The sequence below is a fragment of the Melospiza georgiana genome, chromosome 5 (assembly GCF_028018845.1).
Source record: "Melospiza georgiana isolate bMelGeo1 chromosome 5, bMelGeo1.pri, whole genome shotgun sequence".
NCBI classification, from domain to species: Eukaryota; Metazoa; Chordata; class Aves; order Passeriformes; family Passerellidae; genus Melospiza; species Melospiza georgiana.
In genome coordinates this window covers 20014935-20039670 of record NC_080434.1, presented here as the reverse complement: position 1 = coordinate 20039670, position 24736 = coordinate 20014935, and the positions used below count along the sequence as shown (strand labels likewise).

The window sequence follows — 24736 nt, the reverse complement described above, 5'->3', positions numbered from 1 at the left end:
ACAAGCCATGGAGATCTGAGCAAAGGCATTCAGAGCGCTGTTCAACCTACTCCAACCTGCATCTGGTCTGCTGAGCTGCCTTCTGGGCTTCACTGCCTACAAAGGGAACCCATGATGGCTTTCCCAAGAAGAGGCTGCAGACAGCAACATTTTTAGAGATGAGCGCCACTCCAAATGACAAGGCGATGAATGCCTGCAACGTGTGTGCAGAAAGAACTTGCAAGGAAGAATGGCATTGGTAAGGGACAGGAATAGAAAAGGGAAAATACAAACTGTGGAATGCACTTTTCAATGTGACTGCAGAATTAAAAGTGGGGACAAACATATGCAGCTGGTTAATTTAGAATTTCTCTTCTATTTATACATCTTTTGGAGTTGCCACAGGGACATAATGAGCCTGAATATGTAGGAAGGCAGCAGAAGGAAACGAAGTATATGCAGGAGTTAAAATCTCTCTATTTGTGTTCTTTCTCTACTTTATGAACTTCTGTATGGAAAAATTACTGGTTTAACAGCTTCTCTTGAAATCCTTCCAGGTGAAAATGAATTTCTCTCCTAAAAAGTGTTTCCATAAATGACAGACTAAGTTTCTGCAAAAAGTACCTTCAACTTAGAGGTGAAATACAGCATTTTCTAAGCTTTTAGCCCCATAAATTTAATGCAAGGTCCTATTTGTGCACCAAGCAGTGTGCTGCTTTATTCTGTTTTCACAACACCCGACAACTCACTGTGTCCAAAGCCCCAGCTGTAGTTTCACTGGAGTCATATGGGCGTAGATTTGGCCACATGAGAGTAGAGTGATTAATAATTCTGTCTGTGCTGTGTGGAAGATAATTACAATCTGGTTCAGTTCCCCAGATCTAAAAGCTAGGCAGGTATTTTAACACCTCTCACAATAATAATACCTGCTCATAAGATTACCTAAATGTTTCCCCCTATAAATCCAGACTCCCCACCACTCATCAGTGTCACACTGCAAGCTGAAGGAAACTGGTAATATTTGTTCTTTTCTTGAAATTGATTTTTTGCTTAATTTAGAATAATAAAAGTAGATTAATTTGCATGTTGAGCAGGTGGCTGGAGCAGATGATGTCCTGATGTCCCTTTCAACCTAAACTATTTTGATTCTGTGAAAATGAGGTCAATTATTAAAAGCTGCCTTAGGCTGTTACAGAAATTAAGTGGACTGTGGCCAACTTCAGTGTTTTGAAGCCATAATTTGGATTAGACTGTCAACTGCACTTTTAGAGTCAAAGATCTCCATTATGTCACTTTGGGAGAAGCTACCAGATCTGCTGAAACATAAACCATAAGCATTTGAATTGATATTGCCATCTATGAGGTCGTTAATGGATATCACTTTATGGAGAGGGTTCCCACACATCCCTTGCTGCTCCACTCTTGGGTTCCCAATCTCCATTTTTTTTTCCCTTCTTATCTATCACCCAGTCATCCAATCTCAATTTAGTGCTCTTCAGCTGCAAGAGACAAAGAAGACACTGAGAATTCTGAGTGACTAAATGCCCAGACAACTCATGTCAGCTGTAGAAATTCCTCTGCACAAAGCAAAGGACACAGAATTGACAAAAAAATCTACAAAATAAGAACACCATTTGCATGACCCCTAGTTTTTGTGTAGACTCCACTATACTGCTAGCTCAACACAGACTGTCTTCTCCAAGGCCTCATTCAGAAGATGTTGAGAAGATGACCCCTTTCAAATCCTTTCAGTACTATGCAAAGCTTTAGCTTCCTTGTTACCCATGCCAGACATCAACTCCTGCTCCCCAGGCCTAAGGAGTGGCTATCAATTCAAGCCCTCACCACTCAGCACAGCATTTATCCCAACCTTTGCACTGCCACATCATAGACCACTTTATCCCATACCTAAAAGCCAACATGCACACCCTTAGGGCTTGCTGTAAATACTCCAGTCCTGTGTAAGTGACAGCAGCCTACGGCAGCAAGCCAGGAAATCCAACACAGAACGAATGCTATCTGCTGGGATTATACTGATCCAGAAATGTGGAAGGTGGAGAACGACATTCAGAGCCCTTTGCTGCTGCCAAGTGCCAACCCAACACCTTTCAAACACTCTCTTGGCTCATGAAGACTCACTTTTGTGGTGCAGAAGGAATTTGCAGCACTACCACCAAGGTCTACAATATGGCCTTTGCACACACCATGTATCTGTCCCTGTGCTGCATCAGCTACTGCCTGAAATATCTCTGTTACTCACCGGCCTTCCTTAAGAAATGGGACAATCTTCCCAGGGAAAAATCATCCTTCACTACTGCCTTGAGGTCAGTGCTGCCTCTTTCCTGCTACAGAAGGTCACAAAGCCTCTTCCTGAAAAACAAGGCTCATGTAGGTATTTCAGCTGAGTCCTGTATTCCTGCAGGAAGGAGGCTGAGTGCACTTCCAATTGTCTAGCCAAAACTTTGAGATTCAGCATGTCCTGCACTGTGGAAATCCAAACAGCACAATCTGGGCGAGAATTCAGGAATGCCACAGTAAGTGGAGAGGAAGCTTCAGACCCTGACAGGCGTAGCCCAGCCCCACCACCACCTACACTCTTGGCTCCTGGAATGGGAGAGGAGCACGCAGTGCCATTGGCACATCAGTAGTTCAAGTTTAGAACAGCAGTGGCTCTAAACTGTTGGCCTGGCTAAAAACCAAGTTTATATTCTAAGTACCTTCAAATGCTAGTCTGATGTCACCAATTGCAGACACAGTGCCCATATTCTGAAGAAGCACAGTGCTCCTCTTCCTCCCATCCACAAACCCATTAGTGGTGTTTCCTGCTTGCTCAGTGGAATCACTTGCCCCAATCCCCTGCAAGTCTGATCCTGCCGCCTTGTCTTGTATCTATATGAGGATCACAGAGCAAACAGTTTTACCTCCTAAGTCCAGAGGTCGGGCAGCCTGAATATAAATCCTTTCTTGGGTTTAAACTCTTCCAAGCCCCAACCAGGCTGTGCCCTTCAGACTTCTTCTCTTCTGTCAAGTGATGCTGTTTGTACCATAAAAAAGTGGACCCTCGACTTCTTGCCTGGAGGTGCTGAGTGGACTGGCAAACACATGAAGCATTAGGAATGCAGAGGCAATGATTCAACAACTCTCTGCAAGAGACAGCAGTACTTCATTTGAAAAAAAAAAAACCCAAAACCAACAAATTATTTACAGTTTTAAAAGAAATTTGAAAAAAAAATCCAGTGTCCTGAGGACACACAGGCATACACAAAAGGAAAAAAAAAAAGATAAAAGGGTGTTTCTAATTTATTGGAAGTATTTCCCTTTGCCTAGTGGATTAAATACAGCAACATCTCGCTTTCAGGACACCTTGTGAAACTGGTTAAAAAACTGCCATCTCTCTGCCTAGCTGATATCTAGCTGATGTCTCAGGGGTGAGTCTGCACCAGCAATTTTTTCAGGGCACTCCTCACACATCCATTAATTTTCAGGAATAACTGTTAGTAATCCCCTGCCCACCCATTTCACTCCTGCAGCACCCTGATTCTGGCCTCACAAGCAGCATAGGAGGAACCCCAACTAGCCCATCAGCTCTTGCTGGGCAGTTTCCAAAGAGACAGAATACACAACTTTATTACCATATTCAGTCCCACAATGCAAAACTATTATTATTATTATTATTATTATTATTATTATTATTATTACTACTACTACTACTATTCAGTCAAATTTGGCTGTGTACATCTGCACAGGCACGTGTTGAAGAGCTCTGGGTAGACCTACACACTGGCCAATGATGAACATTGCTGCAGTTGCAGGGGATTGCAGGGCTGTGAAGCCATTTTTAGGAACCTGTGCCATCCCACAGCACAGAACAGAAGAGGAGAAGAGAGAACCTGTGCCATCCCACAGCACAGAACAGAAGAGGAGGCACCTGTTTTAGGAGGGACTGACTTTCTGCTGTGCCTTTGTCACCTCTCTGTGGTGACAAATGGCCACAGTCTCTGTGTGAATGACCGCAGTCACCCCAGCAGGAAAGCAAGGATCTTGCCTTTTACCTGCAAGAGAGGTTATAAGTCTCTTAAAACTATTTGCTGAAAGGATTATCGCACTAGCTCTGAGATGTGTAATTTATGGATTTAATCAGTGGAAGTCCCCAAGTGCAAAGTCTGTAAGGTCTGTCGCAATATCAGAAAGAAGAGCCTACTTGAAAGGAGCAAAGAAAGTGACAAGGAAAGAAACTGAATATTCTTACTAAGTAACATAAGGGGTTACGCTTGTAATCAAGCCTCCTAACATTAAAATCTAATTGTAAGAAGCAAGACTCTGTTCCAAGCTGATGAAAGGTGGATGCACATCTGTGGTGAAAGGTCCTGCTTTTCCTTCGCATTTGCCTGTGGTGACTTTAGTAGTGGACTGTAAGAACTTCAGAGAACACTAGCCCAGACAGCAGTGCCTTGGACTTCCCGAGCGGGCTTTGACCAGCAGCAACACCAGCCTTAGGAGAGCAGCGCTCGCTGCCGCCCACATCAGCGCTTTGGCTCGCTCGGGCCCAGCGGACCGGCAATCGCGGGCGCGCTCCGACACTCCGGCCAGCGAGAGCAGGCCGGCAATCGCGGGCCCGCTCCGACACGCCGGCCACCGAGAGCAGACCGGCAACCGCGGCCCCGCTCCGACACGCCGGCCACCGAGAGCAGACCGGCAATCGCGGCCCCGCTCCGACACTCCGGCCACCGAGAGCAGACCGGCAACCGCGGCCCCGCTCCGACACGCCGGCCACCGAGAGCAGACCGGCAATCGCGGCCCCGCTCCGACACGCCGGCCACCGAGGGCGCTGCGGGCGGCGCGCTGCGCCAGGCTGGGGCGGAAGCGCGAGCGAGCGCAGCTCGGGGAGCGCCGTAGCGCATGCGCGCCGCCCGGCGGCCGGGGCGGAGCCAGGCCGCGCCGGGTGCAAGATGTCGGCGCAGGGGGACTGTGAGTTCCTGGTGAAGCGGGCCCGGGAGCTGGTGCCGGGGGACCTGTGGGCGGCCAAGGCCTGGCTCATCACGGCACGGAGCCTCTACCCCGCCGACTTCAACATCCAAGTGAGCGCCGCCGATGTCGCACACGCTCGGTACCGGGGGCCGCGTTTCGGCCCTGCTTGATTGACAGGCAGCTCAGCCAGTGGGAGCGAGGGGGCGGGGTTGCTGGGTGCCGCTGTGACTTCGCGGTTAAAAAACAAAAGAAAACCCTTTACTACTACTGCTACTACTGTACTTAGTTAAAGTATCTCTCCTCATTATGGCTTCTGTGGAATCTTGGGGGCTTTGCATTGCATTTGGCTGGGTTCAAACCCTGGTGAAAGGACTCTCTGAATTGCAAGTTTTCAGTTTGTGTAAAAATTAAGCCGGGTTTTCGCCATGGAATGTTAAGGGTTGGTTTAAAGATCATCTGGTCCAACCCCAGTTCCATGGGCAGCGCCACCTCCCACTGGACTAGGTTACTCCAGGCTCCATCCAGCCTGGGCTTGAACACTTCCAGATATGGGGCACGCATGGCTTCTCCCGGCAGCCTGTTCCTGTGTCTCACCGCTCTCACACTGGAGAATTCCGTCATTATATATTATATAAAGTTCCCCTCTTTCGGTTTGTACCCATTACTACTTGTCCTAGCACTTCCTGATGAAGAGTCCTTCTCTGACTTCTCTGTTGGCCTCCTTTAGATACTAGAAGGTTGTGTTAATGATATTAAGTATATTTTCAAGAAGAATTTTATGCCTAAATTAATGTGTGATTAAATTGTCTAACGCACCTTCTAATTTCTGCAAATGTTGCAGTCCTTTTATTTTCTGTTATGCATACTGCTGTGGTAAATCGAGGGCAGTTTTTTAGAGTGGAGGGACTGATGTGATTGATAAATATATTTGGGAAAGCTGATGTTGTGTTCTTGCATGCTGCAGTATGAGATGTACACTATTGAGAGGAATGCTGAGAGGACAGCGTCTGCAGGCAGGCTGCTCTACGACATGTAAGTAATCAGAGCTGGAACTCTGCTTTTATCCCAGGTGCTCCATTCATGGAATCAGTTTGGAAAAGACCTCTGAGATTATTGAGTCTAGACTATGACTAAGCACCACCTTGTCAACTAGACTGTGGCACCAGGTGCCACATCCAATCTTTCCTTAAACCCCTTGGGAGGGTGACTCCACCACCTCCCTGGGCAGCCCACTCCAATTGTAATTACCCTTTCTGTGAAGAAATTCCTCCTAATATCCAACCTAAACTTTCCCTGGCATCTTAAGACCATGTCCTCTTGTCCTGTCACTGCTTGCCTGGGAGAAGAGACTGACCCCACCTGGCTACAGCCTTCTGCCAGGGGCTTGTAGAGAGTGATAAGGACACTCTTGAGAGTCCTTTTTTCCCGGCTAAACAACCCCAGCTCCCTCAGCCACTCCTCACAGAACTTGTGCTCCAGACCCTTCACCAGCTGCACTGCCATTCTGTGGACAGATAAATGTCAGGATTTCCAAAAATATAAACTTAAGAGTTTTTGAAAATCTGTGTGGGTAAGTTAAGCACAAAAGGTCTAATTAATTAAAAATAAACAATGAAAGGTTTTATCTTCTGTTTTGCCCAAACACATACTTTTATGGGAAGGCTTTGTCTTTGAGACAGATTTTGAGATCACTGTACATTCCTTAACTTTGTTACAGGTTTGTCAATTTTCCAGACCAACCTGCTGTGTGGAGGGAGATCAGTGTTATTACATCAGCATTAAGGAATGACTCCCAGGACAAGCAGACACAGTTTTTAAGAGGTAAAGATTCTACCCTGAAGTAATCTAAAGATGAGCCCTCTGATTATTTATCTAGTTTGACAAGTAAAATTCAGTTTTTCTAACTTTGCCAGTGGACTGCAGGGTTTGTTTTTTTCCCCTCAATTCATTCATAGCAGACTTCATTTGGTGTGTTAGGCTTGGGAAAACAAGGGAACATGACAAGCTGATTTCCATTGCTTTGTCTCTGATATAGGTAGGCCTACTCTGCCAGAACAAGAAGCACGGAGAAGAGCAGTTGAATGGGAAATAAGTGGAATGGGACTTAAATCAGAGATTGCAGAAAGCAGTGTATGGTTGTAAAAATTGAGTGAATTCTTGTTGATGTAGTGAGGGATATAAAAATGAATGGTGTCCAGAAGGGCTTGGCATTCACTGCTGGCAACCACAGGCAATTTTGAAAGCAGGATGTACACCTGAGAAACTGTAATCTGCTGTTTGAATACGTGCTTCAGAAGCTCTAAGAATATTCCAGTTATGAAAACATTTGATTTTTCATGGGATCTATTTATTTTTGAAAGCAAATGCATAAAACACATGGGAGAATATGTGAGTTTCTTTTTAGTGCCTCACTGGATGTTTAAATTGAAAAAACCCTACATTTTAGTAATGAAATTATTAATTGTAGAAGTAGAATGTAAGTAAAAAAAGAAATAAACAGTTTTGAGAAAGCATCTTGAAATGTCCAATACTGAAGTATTGGGATTTAGAGTATTCCACTTACTAGTAGTCTTACTTGTCAATTCAAGGTCCTTGCACCCAAATAAACACTATTACAGATGAATATTTATTTGGTCTTCTCTGAAAGAAACAGATTTTTTTTTCAGATACGTGTGTTAAAAGCAGAAAAAGCATAAGGAAATCCCTTTTTGTTCAGCAAAGCAGGGTGATTGACTTTTATGCTTTGTCATATTTACAACTATTTGTCATATATTGTCATATTTACAATTCAGACACGACAAGTTAAATGTTTCCTCTTTTTTTTTTTTTTTTTTAAGGATTATTTGAGACCCTTCCTGGTCGGGTGCAGTGTGAAATGCTCCTGAAGGCAACAGAGCAGTGCTTTAACACATTAGAAAGGGCAGAAATGCTCCTTCTCCTTCTGCGGCGTTTCCCAGAGACCGTGGTGCAACATGGGGTAAGAGAAGAGGAACTCACAGTAATTATTAAGGATATTGGCACTCGGTTTTTTGAGGTTCTGCTGAAATGTGTTTTCCTTAATGAGAGGGTGGGTCTTTTTATTTATGTTTAATTGTAACATATAGTTCAGACTGCTGTATCTTGAGCTTACCACCAGGAAGGGATTGGGCAGGATACAAATGGAAGCGAATAAAACAATAGTTTGTATTGTAAATGAAAGAATAACAGTCATATCTTGCTTTCATTTGTCTTTGTGTGTCATTAGTGAAACAGTTTCATGCACAGTTTTTCTCTTGGTCTGGTTTTGTTATCTTCTGACATTGTTTTTTATCTGCTATTAAGTGTGGATAGTTTAACTGTATATTGGGAGTCTGGCACATACTGTTGCCATAGAATTGTTACTGAATTACTGTTCAACCCCACTGAATTGCAGTTCAAAAAGTTTCTGAAACCACTGGTCCAGTGTTTGATTGTCACCTCTGCTCACACAGGTAGGCCTTGGAGAAACATTATTAGATGCTGAAAGTATTGAAGACCAAGAATCTCCAGTGAATTGTTTTAGAAAATTATTTGGTAAGAAAATATTAATGTTCTTGTTTTACAGTGCTACTTTGTAGTGTGGCAATGTTCTGTGGTCATTAAACTTCTTTAATGATGCTATGATTAGAAAACTGCTTTAGTCAGAAGAGGCTCAGGCCATGTTAATCCAGGCTGGCCATATGGTACAAGTTGGTCCTGGAGCCATTCATGTGAGGTTCTTTCTGGTGTCTGGTCAACCAAAGATGAAGGCTCCCATTGCTGATTGAGAAACCTTACGTAGGAGAAATAGAACAAAACCCCTCACAAACCTAAAGGATTTTTTGTTTGTTTTCTATTTTAGTTTGTGATGTTCTTCCTCTGATAATTAACAACCCTGATGTACGACTTCCTGCCAGCTTGTTATATAAATATCTGAATAAAGCAGCAGAATTTTATATTAATTATGTAACTAGATCTGCGCAGACAGAAAGTCAATATCAAGGTAAGAATATTTTCACAAAGTCAAGCTTTCTTAGAATGTGTCTTAGTATCACTGATGTCCATAAATAAAACATGCATTGTTTTTATGTTAATGTATCCCACAGACAAAGATACCACTAATAGTAGTATTTAGTGTTTCTTAGTTCTTTGATTCCAAAATACCAAGATGGTGCTTCAGCTACTTAGTCATGATGCTCATGATTCTTCAGCATATGAGAGGTGGGACGAAATGCCCTTATCTGGCCAATCAGCTCTCTTGTACAAAGGCAGAAATGCCTGCTGCTCCCTCTTAAACATAATTTTTACATGTTTTCTTCTTGAAAATGCATCAGTTTGTTTGATTTCTTTATGAAGGGAAGAATGTGCTGGTTTTCCTAGGTTCACAAGATTCCTCTGATATTATGTCTCCAAGCAAGCGCAGCTCTCAGAAATATGTAATAGATGGTCTCACAGAGAAATCATCCCAGATTACAGATCCTTGGGAGAGGCTGTTTAAAATACTGTCTGTGGTGGGAATGAGGTGTGAGTGGCAAATGGATAAGGGAAGAAGGTAAGAAAGCTCTACTTTGCTGGGTATTTCCCCTCATGGAGAATTTGGCTTTTTGATTCTTAATAAGAACAATTCTCATTGAAGAACAGTTTTAAACAAAAACATTTTTGGTAAGTTCATAGCACCTTTTCTTTCAAGACTGTACAATGGAAAGCAAAAATGGGGCTCTAGAAAGCACTTTCAAATTAGTCTCTAAAATCAACTTTTGATGATGTTAAAAGTCATGCATAAGCACTATAGTGCTGTGGGTAACCTTCCCTATGTGCCACAGTAAAGAGAAGCATGGTAAATGTTTTGTGAAATTTCACTAGCATGTATTCCCAGCCTCCACTGATTTGATGCTGGGAGATATCCTCAGCAGAAACATTGAGATTTTCATACTCACTATGCATTCTTTTCTTTAGTTGCAGAGTCTGTGTAACATCCTGAATTCTTGTTCTCTCTCTCAGGAGTTATGGTGACATTCTGCATCGAATGAAAGATCTCTGCAGATACATCAGTAACTTTGATAGTGAAGCCCACATTAAATACAAGAATCAAGTAGTGTATTCCACGATGTTGGTCTTCTTTAAAAATGCTTTTCAGTATGTCAGCAACATCCAGCCATCACTCTTTCAAGGTTAGTTTCTAATGTTTCAACTTCTGTAACAATCCCTTCGTGGGTTCATTGCTAATGTCTTAAAGATACTTTCTCATTAGTCTTTTGAAACTTTCATCTCACAAAACAACATTTACATTTGCTATGACTTGTCATAATTCTCCCAAACCATTAAGCTTGCCAACAGTAGTTCACAACAAATGTGTAGTGGATCAGACCAAAGATCAGTCTAGCTTAGCATTGTGGTTTCAACCTTAGCCAGCAGCAGTTGATTGTCTAGCAAGGAGAAAAGACAGACCAAATGTTATGGGAAACATCCCTAGGGTTGATTCCTACTCTTCCATGAGCATTGTGTTTGTTTCATTTCTCCTCTGATTTTGTTTCTTTGAAGCTGACATTTTCCTGCTTTCTTTCAGTCAAAATAAGTGAAGATATTTTTGCACTGGAAACACACAAATTTGTAATTAAGCAAACAAAATTGAATAGGAAAAGATTTCCTGACATTCACAAGCTTACAACTTGTCTTTCTTTATATAGCTTAAGCCTAATCTTTGAGGTGTGTTTTGCACATTTCTCCTAATTAGTTACCTGTGCATTTTCCTACCCACTCACATCTGCATTTGAGACATGCTACATTACTTGGAGCACCTTGGATTGCTTTTTTTGGCATTAATTGGACTTTTCAAGGGTGGCCCAGAAGCTGAGGAAAGCTTTTTGGGTTGATGCTTTTGGGATTTGTTTATAACACTCTCTGCTAGAAAACAATTAAAAACTCTGTAAACTTTGATTCTGGAGCTCAGACAGAAAAACACAGTGCTGCTCTTTGTATGCCTGTGTAACTTTCAGTACTGTAAGAGAAGGTCTGCGGCCCCAGTCAAGTGTGACAGTGGATTTTCTTTTGTTTTAGGACTGGAGGTTTTGCAATAAAGACTGCGGTGTACTTCTAGTACTGGGAGGAGAATACTGATTTGGAAAGCAAAGCACTTAGCTGGCAATAATTTAAGTCAGTATGAGTCAAAGAAAAACCCAATATTTTTCTTCTCTGGTGTTAAAACTAGGCAGCTCTTGAGGTTCTAATGGTGAAACTCTTCCAGCATCCCAGTTATGGTATACTTTGCATTAATGAGAATCGTATATGAATCTTCTCTATTTTCAGTTTTCACACGTGACATTCTGACATAGTGGAATACATGATGGTACAGGAGAGGTGATTGCAGTGTGCTGTAGGTGCAGTTTCAATGGTGGAATTTATTGACCTGTATTTGTTAGGTAGAGCAAATTGGCTGTTTCTTCTAACAGGAGCTTCTGTTGTAGTGAACTCAGTACACATCACTTTTGAGTAGATGTGAAAAGCTTAATAGAAGGGTTTTTTTTAATGTCAAGAGATGAAATGAATCATCTACTAAACTCTCAAATTAACTCTTTGTGGTTACAAGTGAAACCTTAGCCTCATATCTTTCTGCAAATAGAAGAAATGCACAAACTGAAAGTACTTGTTTGCACTAGTGTCTTACAGAGATTTCAGAAAGAGAAAACTGATTAAAGGATTGCTCTTCCCTTTACATTTCTCTTTGACTGAGCTTTGCACATCTATATGCAGCTTGATTGTACAGGAGAAAATGATTTTGGAAGGAAAACTGTCTCACTAGTGATCACATATCCATGTTGGTTGAGATTAAGAAGTGTTGTTCCTATTTTATGTCTAGTGAAACTTAAGCACTGGAGTGTGAAATAATAGGTACCAGATCCTGCTGAATGTGACAACAGTGAAAGTAGAAATTGTTTTCTGTGTTTCAAAATGAGTATTTTCTATTTTTTGGGAGTGAAGATGAGCTCTGGCAGTCAACTAAAGGTTTAATTCTGTTTACTAAAATTGGTGGGGACAAAACTGACACTGAGTGATCCTACTGGGGAAATCTTGTCATAAAATGCATAAACTTCTTTGTGAGCTGGGTGCCTGTCAGCATATTGGTTTGCTTTCTCATGAGAAATATTTTGAGAATATTGTTGTGCTTTGCCATATTTGTGGCTGTTAACTTTAGAGCCGTTTGTGCTTCAGAGTTCATCTGTTGAATAATTTTACTTATTTAAAGCAAATAATGCTTGAACAGAGAGCACCTGCTGCCTGAGTATATTTTATGCCTGCTCCAGAAGAAAGGGATTCAGAAATACTCTGAAGCTCTCGATCAGACCCTGGTGATGTCTGCTAAATGCACTCTGACTGTATGGCTGCATTGAGGAAACCACTGCTTTACCAGAATAGTTTAAGTAATTTAAGTGACTTAATTTAAGATTGTTTTCTGTAGCATTATAGTCATTACTTGTGAAGGAAGAAACCCCAGCTTGCTCTAGGCATAAGACCTTTCAGATCAGTTTAGGACAATTGTGAATTAATTTATCTTTAAATCCAGGTCCAAATGCTCCCAGCCAAACTCCTCTGGTGCTTCTTGAGGATGTACCCAACATCTACGGAGATACAGATATTGATCGTAACAAACACATACACAAAAAAAGGAAACTTGCTGAAGGAAGAGAAAAAACAATGGTAACTTTTGTAGACTTTTAAATTCATAACAAGAATGGCATTGCTACTTGAATTTAAACAACGATGGTTTTGACATAGATGTAAAAACGATGTAAAAACCATATTTTTAGAGCTACCCTGAATTAGCTGTTTATGACCACAATTTTCAAACATTTTTTTCCTAAAGCCAGCAAGAATGAAGCCATTTTTGCACCAATTGCTCTAGACACATGTTCTGCTGTGAATGCCTTAACTTAAAAGGAGTTCAGCAGAGGCACTTAAAAAAGCAGCTATAGCAGTCAGGTAATTCAGGTAGTAGCTATAGCAGTCAGGTATTCTACAGGTAAACTAACAAAGTAATTGACTTTTCATGATTGGAACTGTCAATATATCTATTGGTTTAATGGTAGAAAATGACTATTTATAGAATTTCTCTGCTATAAAGAGAGTACAAGGATTTCCTTTGCATTATGCCACGGTAGTCTTAAATGGAGTCGTAAAGTGTGAAGTGTGTATGTACTTCAACAGATAATCTGGATGAAGCTCAGTGGTGGTAAACAGAATAAATTTGTTTGGGATACTGCTCATCACACTGTGCCACTGAGTTCTTGGTAGCAAACCAGATGGATCTAACCTTAAAGCAAGCTAAGTGAAAAATCACTTAAAGCCACTTAAACTAGGACTGTGGCACCTCTACATAACTGTTTTCTTGTGTTCAGTGGAACTCCTGAAGAAAGTATAAATTAAGAAGTTAATCTCTGTGTTTTATACTGACTTCTAAGCAGAGCTCAGATGATGAGGATCCTTCTGGGAAGGCAAGAAGTCGCCATATTACAGTAAATAAGGCTGATCTTGCAAATTCTATTGAGGTATTAGAGAGTTTCAAACTGGCAAGAGAGAGCTGGGAGCTGCTTTATTCGATGGAATCCCTTGACAAAGGTAAGGTATTGCATTTAGAATTGCATAGACTTTCTGTGTAGAAATCACTTTTTTATTGTTAAAATGGAATTCCTGCCATTATGAATCCTTAAAATCGAAATTGCTTTGTGTCCTGAGTACTTCTGATAGAAGTTCCAGTAAGAAGCTTTATCAGTTGTTGCATTTCTGAATATTTTGTTGCTGTATTGCATTTCATTCTTGATGCATCTTTGCTTATTCACCCTTATTTCTCTTGGAGCAGTTGGTCAGTAGTAGGGCTGATAGTGCTCAGTGAGGATGTGCTGCTTTAGTTCATGATTAAGAACTTGTGTTTCTACTATGTCTCCCTTTCTGGTAATAACTGGTGTGATAATCTTGAAAAAAAATTCTCTCCTAAAAAGCAGGCAAACAGTACCACCTAGCTGCTTTTAGGTTTCTTGGACATGGTGAAGAGAAGCATAATCAAAAAATGAGTGTATAGGAAGAGGGTATCCTATATGTGAAGGATTTCATCCTCTTACTGTTTTGGTGCCATTTTTTAAATTCTTAAATTCAGTTTATATATATATATATATATATATATATAAGCTGTGAAATGTTTCATATTCTCTTTGGTTTTTTCTTCTCTAATCATGTAACACAGAGTTCACCAGAATTTGTTTGTCATGGAAGACTGAAACCTGGCTTTGGTTAAGAATCTTTCTTACAGACATGATCATCTACCAGGTAAAAAAAAAAATGCTATAAACTAGGAAAAACACCATCCTTGTGTTGCTCTTCCTTCTAGTAAATAGCAATTTACTTCTTTCTTGTAAATAGTAATTCTGATTAGCCAGTTTGACTGCTTATAGTGTCTTTTATGCCTTAAAGTAAGACTCTTCTGGGGATAGAGCTACACTGTTTGCACCACAAGCTTGATACGCTGCTTTGGATGTTTCTGTCCCCATAGCTGTTGTTTGAGTCCAGCTAATTTTGGCATGTGGAAAAACATCTATGTTCTCCACAAAAATTAGGCTGACTGTGCTCATTCCAATTCCATCTACAGAAGAAAGCTTGTTTTTTATTTTTCCTTTGTGAGTCTTTTATTTTTGCCTCTACTTGTGCCTGAACAAGAGCTATTTCAAACTTTATTAGTCTAAATAAAGTGATGATTAATTCAAGAATATAATTATTTGATTCAGTTACAAATATGATTTTGTAAACTGTAAATTTTTGTAAATTTTTCAAAAAGAATTTTGTTTGTCTTCTGACTGCCTTGTAAATGATTAACTCACACACAGTCTTGTACACAACTCATCACTGGAGATTATTAGTTTAGATTAAAATTTTGAAGGCTTCTTACTTGGACACACACCATTTTGAAAGCTTTCTGTAAGAGAACTTTTTCTCTATCTCTCTACTTATTGTGTAGAAAAGACCCTAACAGTTTGTTTTTTTTTTAATATTCTTTTTCAAAGGGGCAGTACAAAAAAGCAATTAGCAGCCTACATCACTTGGCAGCTCTTCAGGGCTCTCATTCTCCCCAGCAAATTACAGGACAAGGATCTTTAGAAAATCAGCGAGCACTAATCCAGTTAGCATCGTGCCACTTTGCCCTTGGAGAATATCGGGTACGTACAGCATTCCACACCCTGGGCCTTCAGCAGCTGGCCCTGGGCTTCCCATTTCTCTTTTCCCTTAGAATTTTCCTGGGAGCCTGCTTTCAGCAGCATATCAAACATAAGCCAGGGTCTACTGAAAAATCCATGCTTTACTGGGAGAATTATACTTTGTGCCACATTAACTGACTGTCCATTAGGAACTCTTCATATATATGTGTATAGTCTTTTTGATAGTGAAGATTTGGGGGGTTAATTATGATTTTTGGTGGCTACATGTGTTTGAGTTGTCTGTAAATGTATCCTTAATTTGAATTCCTTGATTTTACTGAATTAGTTCCTTAAACTGAAGGGGAATTCTTTTATATACAGGCTTCATGTGGCAGGGAAAAGAAAAAGTAAAGGAACTTCTGTGATAATCTTAAAAGAGAGTTAGTTATTAGCTGATGATATGAGAGACACCAGAACATTATTGTCTGGCCTGACCTCTGAACTTGCTCTACTTTTGCAATAGATGTTTTGTTTGCAATTTTTAATATTGCAGCAGTGTGTGATGGTCTGAGGTCAGTCAGAGTCAGCACTGACAATAAAGGCTCTGTCTCTAAGGATCTACCTCATCCTGGTACTGCTGGACAAGTGCTTTTGTCCCTTCCCTTTTAATACTTTTTCACTGGAAATGTGATCATATATTCCCACAGACTCCTTGCCAGGAAATAGCATTAAAAATTCATTGAATTTCCATCATGCTGTCAGATTGCCATTTTCCTTTCTATTTTTACCATGAACAAAATAAATTTTACAAAACTATTTTAATAATTAATTTAAAAACTTAATCCTTCAAAACAAAATAATTTTGATTGCAGTTTTATTGATCTTATCCTCTTGAAATCAAGAATGCCAATACAATTTTTTCACAATTAAATTGATGTATGTAGGCTCTCAGAAGTTGTTTAGTGACAGCCAAGTCTTTTTGCTTTGCCAGACTGTACTGTGTATTAAGTCAACTCAAGTTCTGGCAAAGAATTTTGTGATTGATTTGTCCTTTTGTGGTGTCTGAAATTTTTTATCATTATTAACATATTGGAATATTTAAGAAGATGATTTAAATTTAGCATTATCATGTCCCTTCTTTTACAGCAAACGTGCGAAAAAGTGCTTGACCTCATGTGCTGTATTTTACTTCCAATTCAAGAAGGAGGTAAAGTACAAGAGGAGCAACCCAAAGTCAAGTCAAAATTCAGGAAAGGTATGGAGTTGCTATTACCCTAAACTCAGTGTTAGCTGAATTTTTGTATTATGAAACGGGAGGAAGTTTTTGATTTCCTCTTGGTTTTGTATTGAGGTTTTCTTGCTTGTACCTTTTAAAGTATATTGGTGGCAAAGTCCTACCACAGGAAAAGAGAAGTGAAGAAGAAAAATTTAAATGTTTCACTTCACATTTTGAATCAGTCATAATTTACATTTAAAGCTTTCCTCCGTACCTGAGATGTGGTAATTTTGGATTTGTTTTGCTCCATTTCAATTTCTTTCAACCTACCTGTTGTGAGACCCCTAAAGAACTGTTCTGTTGCAGGGTCTGATTTGAAGCTTTGGCCCTGTACCAGTAGAGCTATCATGCCTTACTGCCTTCATCTGTTGTTAGCTTGTTTCAAGGTAAGATAGCTCCAAGCTAATTGGAGCTTTCTTGTCCTTAAGGGCTAGTTTATGTATCCTGAAACTACATGGCCATATCCCAGGGCTGTGCCTCAATCCTTCTTACCTAAGTGGGTATGGGGAGAGTCTTCCTTCAGAGAGGGGAGTGAAGTTTTGAAGGAGGAGGGTTTGTTTTCTCTTTTTTTTCTCTATTTGTTTTAGTTTTGAGCAGAGAAGATAGAAGAGATCTCAGAATTTTTGTCTTTGTTCAGACTTCTCTTATAATCAGTGGGAGAGGATTTGGTATTTTGGCTGGAAATTTCCAACCTACTTCAGAAGTGTATTTTATTCTGCCTTAATATATACTTTTAAAGAACTTCTGTATTTGCACAGATCTAGGTGAGATAAATCCTATATGCATTTGAAAGCAACGTGTATTTCCTGATTGTCTGAATATAATTTTTTCCCCTGTAGCTCAGAGCTTTCACAGACAGCAGAGATGATATGGCCCTGGGCCATGTAGTTGTTCTGCTTCAGCATGAGTGGCCAAGGGGTGAGAACTTGTTCCTGAAAGCCATCAACAAAATCTGCCAGCAAGGAAACTTCCAGTATGAGAATTTTTTCAACTATGTCACAAGTATCCTTTCTCTAACCAAGAATGTCTTTCACATCCTGTGCTGTAGTGTTGAAAAAGCTGTTCGTTTCCACAGCAGCTCTTTCTCTGAAACATATTCTGTATTTATTTTCATTCCAAGAAAACCTCTTGTAGTAGGCTCAGTTCACAATGGACTGCAAATATGCCTCCTGTGCCTTGGCACTTGAGAGTACCCTTAAGTACACTGCCATGGCATTTCCACTCAGGAAAACAGCAGGAGCTCAGGCTGCTCATGCAAGTGACAGCAATCTCTTCATTAAGAAATACAGGGCATTATGTACAAAGCTGTTAACAAAAAAGACAAAGTGGTACCTGTGCTGCAGAGCTGCATGATTTTGGCTCTTGTTTGTGAAATGCTTTCTGTGGGTAACATGTTTGGATTGAGTAAGATAATGAGCTATGTCAAAGATCATGCAGAGCATGTCTGATTTATCTATTCAGCTGTCTGACATAAATTTTGATCATCGTACACACAAATTGACAGTTTCATGTTTAACCTAAACAGACAACTAGCCATGAGCCTCAGGAAGCAGTGGGGTCTAACTCCTATCTGTGACAACTGAATAAGCTGTTGTGTTAAAGGAAAGGGAAAAAAACCCACACAAAACAAGCAGCTAAATAAAGGATCAAAGTAGAAAACTAAAAAGGGTGATCATGTGCCACTGTGTTGGCCCTTGCTTCAGATGCAGCGTCAGTTTACACTGCTTTCATAACCTGGAGTGCAGGAAAAGGAAGTGAAACCCAGGGAATTTTGAGATCAGCCTTCTTTACCTCTGACTACATACGAAGAAACAAAGAAAGAAAAGAAACTAACGGATGTGTTCTTCACTTTGAAAAGCCATTTCTCATCAGTTTGTGGAGGATTAGGAATACATGCTGTGATCTTCTTTATCACTTTTAATAATGAGGTACTTCAGTAGCCTTTTAGTTTGACTCTCAGCAGTGTGGCTTCAGATGGGAGGCATGAGAAAGAATGTTCTCAATCATCGTTTCCCTACTCAAATCTTTAACATTTTCTTCAGATATTGATATGTTGGAGGAATTTGCTTATTTAAGAACACAGGAAGGAGGGAAAATTCATCTGGAACTGCTGCCAAATCAAGCAATGTTGATCAAGTAAGGATAAAAAAGCATTTACTGTTTTCTTTGGCAAAAAAAAAAAGGGAGTATGTTCTGGTTGTCTTTGCTTTCATGTTATCTTCTGGATAGTTTGTCATGTCTTTGAGCTTAAATTTAATGAGTTCAAACAAGGCCGTGATTTTCTTTTTCTGACTCCTGCTGATCTATGTATTCTTTTGGGAGGGCGTTCTTCAGCTTCAATTCCTGCTTTTACAGGACTTTATTTCTGAGTGTGGCACTTGCTTTAGAGTGATTATGGTTGTGCTCTTTCAAGTAGACACTTGCACTTTGCAGGAATTCATCAAATAATTAGGCATGAGTGCAAGGTGTTGTTACTAATTTTTCTGAAGAGTAATGCTGAGCGAGAAGCACTATTTTGCTTATTTTTGTAAACAAAATTCATGAAAGACAACTGAATGATGAAAAATTTCGCTAAAAATATAAAATAAATTACATTCCAGCTACACTCCAGTAATCTTTCTGTTAGAATTAGCCGGTCATCTTATTCTGCTTAGCTTATTACAAGGTGCTGAAATAAATTAATCATTTGGATTAACTTCCTAGGTGTTTTTACTTGTTCAGTCTTGACTCATAACTATCTGCTGCAGGGTTTTAGTGGCATAATGTTTTGGAGTATTCTGGTTGTTTATGAGAACTTGTAGTATTTTGCTTCCTAAAAGGGGGACTGCTTAAAGTTTGTTGAAATTCCACTTAGGGAATTGTATTCTGGCTATTCACTAACCAGAAATAGGCGGAAGTTTTCAAAATGGGAGCCTAACATCAGACAATGGGATCCAAATTTTAACTAGTAAATAGATTTTCCAGAGATCTAGGTAACCAACACAAAAGTGAGATACTAGGTATAATTAAAGGAAAAGTAGAAATTCAAATGTTTAATTATGTGATGGAGAATTTTCTTTTTTTAAGCTCTAGGTTTTCAAACTCTTCCCCTTGCCATATCTTAGTGCTTGTAACCAGCTGTATGAAAACAAGCTTCAGGGCATGCTGCACCACATAGGGTGTTAAGTGATAAGCTGTGCCAGCAAGAGGACTTAGCACTGAGGACTCCATCTGGTAACTTTTACCTGCTGTCTCCGTTTCATTGCAGTGGGTCAGCGCTGTTTCTCTTGGCTCCGTTTGATTGGCGTGGCCACAGTTACTGTCTGTTCTGACCCCCTCGGTCAGGAAGGAGGTGGGGAGAAGTGTTTCTAGCAGGACAGAATCTCTCTTTGACCTCCTCTTGATCTGTGATGTTTCCTCAGTGATGGAAAGGCCTGTAGAACAGAAGTCCATTTCTTTGTGCTCACTGAGCCAGAACAGTCAAGTATCCTGTCCAGCTGGAGAAGCTGTGTACAGTGTTTCATGTGGCTGTGTAGGGCTGGAAGCATTTCACCAGAGAGCCCATGGAAGGGATAGCTGAGGCCATAAGTCACTGGTCAGAGATGATGTTTCCTCCCCTGGTACTGCAGGTGTTTTTTAGCTGGACTGGCTGTGAGGCCCAGGGCTGATGTCACCCACCAGTGTTGACCCGGTTAGCTCACAGCCTCCCCCAGCTGGGGTTTTGCTAAAGTGTGCCACTGTAGCCCTGTTTCCTGGGACAATGGTTGGTAGGCTCAGTATCTGCAGACTGCTTATATCTTTCAAAACTATCACCAGTTCTGGTTGGATGAGCTGCTGCACCATCCTCCCATGAATTAGCAGGGACAGCTCAGATGCTGTTCATTCATGCTCAGAAAGGCTCTGAGTTCAACACAACAGGCCAAAGATAAAGCAGTTGTTCCTTTGTCTGATCTTTTCTCAGCATAAATGTAGTAATCCTGCATCTTAATGGATGGGAAATGTATTGCAGATATTTTATGTCTTTTATAAGGACTACTTTTTGATGACTGACAGGGCATTTACAGGTGAATTCCTCATTCTTCTTCCAGTACCTTTTTCTAAGTACTTTATACTTCATAGGAAATTATATTCATTTTTCTGAAGTCAGTACAGCAAACTATAGTGTGCTTTTACAAAAGATGAAGTAAGATCTTGGTAGTCTGCAGACTTATAATTAGGTTCTGCAAAATATTTCCCTTTGCTTGCATCCACTGTGGGAATGAGAAGGTCCATGGTTTGGGTTTTAACTGGTGATACAGCCAGCTCATTCTCTTTGTGGTGTTAACAAGATTTGTTTTATGAGCTTTGAATCCAGCACCATTAAGGGCTTTTGAACTCCCATCTAGAAAAGCCAAGTTTCACAGTTTATCTGATATTCATGTCAGTAGGGGCAGTTAGCTGGTGAGGCTAAAGAGGAAAAGAGCAATATGCAGGAAATTGCTGCTTAATATCTTGCTCCTGTTTTTGATAAATCTTTCTCTAATTAATCTAATCATAGCCCACCTAATGGCATAAACTTGATTGGAAAGCTATGTCTTTCCTTTTACTTATATTCCCATCACATCTCTCCTTGGGGACTGAGGAAGTTGCTTTGAAGTGAAACAAAGTATCTTGAAAGTGTAATTTTTACTCTGTGCACATGGGTATGCTTAGTTCTGACTGCAGATCTTGCAAACAGTAGTGAAGACACTATTGCACAAAATTCTTTTTGCAAACATCTGCCACTCTGGGACCAATAACATCTTGCTGGTCCTTTGTATTCTCTGTTTCCCATATCCATTTTTGCAAATACTGAACTTACTCATGCCAAGAATTCTTGAAAAATTATCTCATTTGATGGAATAATTTTTGTGGCTATTTTATTTCAGGTTATTGTAGCTGTATTAGAGTGTTAAATGTCTCATCTTTATTTGACTTCTATAAGCTCTGTATCTATCAATAAACCAGAGATGCTAACCCAAATGCCCACCTATGAAATCTGAAGGTAGGCACCTAACTCAGAATTACAGGAATCTAAGTGTGAGTTTTGCTTCTCTGCTCCCTTCATAGCATCTCTGGGGGTGAATGGTGCACTCTCTACTTCTTAAGATTTAGGTGACATAAGAGACTTAGATTAAGAAGCTAAACCTCTCTCCTATATACCAAAGTTCTCTTTTTTCTTCTCCTTAAGTGGAGTATTACTCTAGACTGAACCTGTTATTATCTTGTTCTAGATAGCACACAGAGATAGAAGTTTAATTTCCTGGAGAAGACAGTCAGTCTTTCAGCTGAGACAGCTTTTGGTGGTTAGTTCCTGTAGCCCTGGTCATAAATAGGAGGTTGCTCTGAGCGAGCATTTGTGCTCTGGCATTGTACCATGCTCTAAGAACTGTTTTTCTATGCAGTTAGAATTTGTAAAGGTGGAACAGTCCATCTGTGGGCTAAAGAAAAGATACTTGGGCAACCTTTAACAAATACCGCCATGTACTCAACCTGGCCGATACCCGCTGTGCATGCGCCCGGCTTGGGCTCAGCAGCCAATCCCTTGGCCCCAAGCTCTGGGCTCTCCCAGTTTGCTGACATGCTCTTGCCAGTACTGAAGGGAAGCTGTGGTATCTGCAGTGCTCCTCTGATTAAATCTTTTCTGACTGACATGCTTCCTTGGAAGAGCTGTGACAGTTCATCGTAGTACCACTGTGTATTGGTTTTGCACCTGCTGCTGTCCTTTCTCCTGGTGTAACTGTCCAAAAACATGTGTATATATTTAGACCACAGCTGTAGAACAGCCTTGCAATGAAGTCTGGAGATATTTGCATGTTTGATGCTGTTAGAGTCCTGCACCCCTTTGGCTGCTCGGTGGTCATACTGCTGTGTGAGCTCACCCTAGTTTTCTGTTACTCCTTTTTTGGAGAGTTGTTTTGCACCAGAGGGGGAGTTGGTGTGTGGGTGTTTGAATGCTGCTATTTGCTGTTTTTTAAAGGACCTCTAGCCCTCCCATGGGGTTACTGCAGCAGGAATTCATACCTGTGCTACAGCCCAGCATACAGACTGCTGACAGGTACCAAGTGGAAAAACCCTGCTCATAGTGTGCTGTGTTTTGTCAACATGTTTTACTGCCCATGATTTTCAGCAATTTGTTACTCAATATTTATCTTTTCTTTTTATTTCTTCATTTGTGCCTACATTGCCTGGCAAACCATGTTGTTCTATAATAACATTTATTTTTCTTTTTCCCATAAGTTGCCAGTATCCGTGTCCTTTCAATTTAGTAATCGCTATTGAATTTAAACAATAATGTAGAAATCCTCAAAAGTTTTACTGACGTTCCATCATATATTAGCAAGAGCATAACCCTTTATTTTCAAGATACTGGTTCCTGGATCCATTTGAGGCAACTTTTCTTCATGTAGGTTGTTCTGAATTCTGTTTTGTGTTTTCCAGCTGTAATGTAACTCATCCTCCAAAGTGCTGCCGGCTTGCTCAGTAGCTGTAGGTTGCATATTCTCCTTTAGGCTGTAACTGACCATAGCACCCAGCTGCCAGCAATGTTGAAGACAATAAAGACTGAAAACAGGACTTATCCCATAGCCTCTGAATATATTGTAATGTCTTCAGTTTAGGTTTGCTTCACTTAGCATAGCTCACAAGGAATGGCCCAGTAGGCTTTGCCTTTTCCATGTGTTGCAAAGGTCTCTACTGTTTTGGCAGAGAAGTCTCTTCTCAAATGCCAGACTTACACGAAAGTTTTGTGGTATTGTTGGTGAGGGTAATTCTGAGATGTTTCCCTTCCTTGTTCCCAGCATCTCTGGATGGGCACAGATGCCCTCACCCTTTATTTTTTATTTTCTTTCTGTCTTTCAGTGGGCTTGCTGGGTTCGGACCAGCTATTCCCTTCTTACCCATGATTCAGGACTCATCTCAGCATTAGCATTATGCTTTTCTCTCTAAATTAATTTATGTTGGTTCCTTTAGTAGTGTTAAGGTTCTCATTTCAGGGCATGTCTTTTTCTCCCCTTCCCAAGCAGGGCTTGCAGGTAGATGTTACAAAGTCTTGATCTTACTTACCCAATTCTGGACCAGTGCAAGTAAAGTGCTTTGGTGCTGCAGAACATTGTTTTAAGGACAAGATTTAGGTGTTGAGGCCAGCATGAGGACAAAGAACTGTTCATAAAAATGGCCTTTAACAGAGCAATATCCCATAAGTTTCCCCAGCCAGCACTGCTTTAGCTTGCTCAGGAGCTGGACCTTTGTTCTGTTTGAAAATAAGTCCTGAACTTGTGCTCAGAATAAATGTAACCCCTTGCCTGGTGTCTAGTATCTTCATAAGAGCTGGCTTCTACGGATGCAGCCTGGCATGATTTGGGTTTTGTGAAGTGCTCACTGTGCCCTTCACTAGCCACAGCATTATCAGTGCCCACAGGGTTATAAAGCTCCTTCCTGCACTTTGATATTGATAGAAGATACCCTCTGCTCTTTATGGTGGCACCTGTGCTCCAGAGAAAGCAAGTTCATCTTTTCACTCTTCTTTCAACCCCAACCATTTATAGAGGTGATTACAGGGAAGAAGTGGCCTAGGCAGCAAAGGTAGAGGGGGAAAAAAATTCCTTTCCCCAAGCAAGGAGAACTCTGTACTTGCTGGGTTAAGAGAATAGATTTTCCTGTTATCCAGAAGATTGGCATTATTTCCCCCTTCAGCAGTCATAGTCAAAGCAGTGAGAACATAGATTTTTTTGCAGCTTCTGTTGAAAGACTTGTAACCTACTAAACATGATTTTAAAAAAATAGCATAGCTCAGGCTCTTTGACTCTCATTAAATAAACTCAGCTATGGACCATAAATATATAGTAGGTGACACACAGTACCTTTTAAAAGCCTGTAGTTCACTAGATAACCATGATTTGATGTTGTCTGTCTCTCTTTCCTCCACGGCTTAAGGCACCACACAGTTACCCGGGGTATAACGAAAGGAGTGAAGGAGGATTTCCGCCTGGCCATGGAGCGCCAGGTCTCGCGCTGTGGGGAAAATCTCATGGTGGTCTTGCACAGGTTCTGCATTAATGAGAAAATACTGCTGCTGCAGACTCTTGCTTGAACGGACTGGAACCTGATGAAGTGTCTTTTATGGAGAGAGGGGAAGGCTCTTTGTATGAACAAGCAGCATAGCAGTGGAAAATCTCTTGTTCAGAGGGTCAAGAAGTTCCCTGTAAGTTACAGGTTCTGCACTGCTTGATTTCTTACGTGAGTAGATCAAACTTTATAAATAAAACATTGTTTAAGAAGTCTTTGTAATATCCTATTTGTTTTGGTTTTTTTTTTCCATAGCATTATACTAAGGTGT

At 40.6% G+C, this 24736-nt stretch overlaps 1 protein-coding gene across 2 annotated transcripts; it reads left to right on the top strand.

The window, feature by feature from the left end:
- The first annotated feature begins 4912 nt into the window (after positions 1-4912).
- On the top strand, positions 4913-24689 carry INTS10 (integrator complex subunit 10). 2 transcript variants are annotated; one of them, XM_058024626.1, is made up of 18 exons: positions 4913-5057; positions 5912-5979; positions 6665-6768; positions 7785-7924; positions 8418-8499; positions 8807-8947; positions 9325-9496; positions 9946-10115; positions 12506-12639; positions 13404-13557; positions 14180-14262; positions 14994-15146; positions 16272-16380; positions 16708-16787; positions 17241-17403; positions 18444-18537; positions 22379-22456; positions 24334-24689. In XM_058024626.1, the coding sequence occupies exons 1-18, from the start codon at positions 4929-4931 to the stop codon at positions 24488-24490; spliced, it is 2211 nt and encodes a 736-aa protein (XP_057880609.1). In that variant the 5' UTR covers positions 4913-4928; the 3' UTR covers positions 24491-24689. The 2 variants fall into 2 exon arrangements, with proteins under 2 accessions (XP_057880609.1, XP_057880610.1); XM_058024627.1 differs by lacking the exon at positions 22379-22456.
- The last annotated feature ends 47 nt before the right edge of the window (positions 24690-24736 follow it).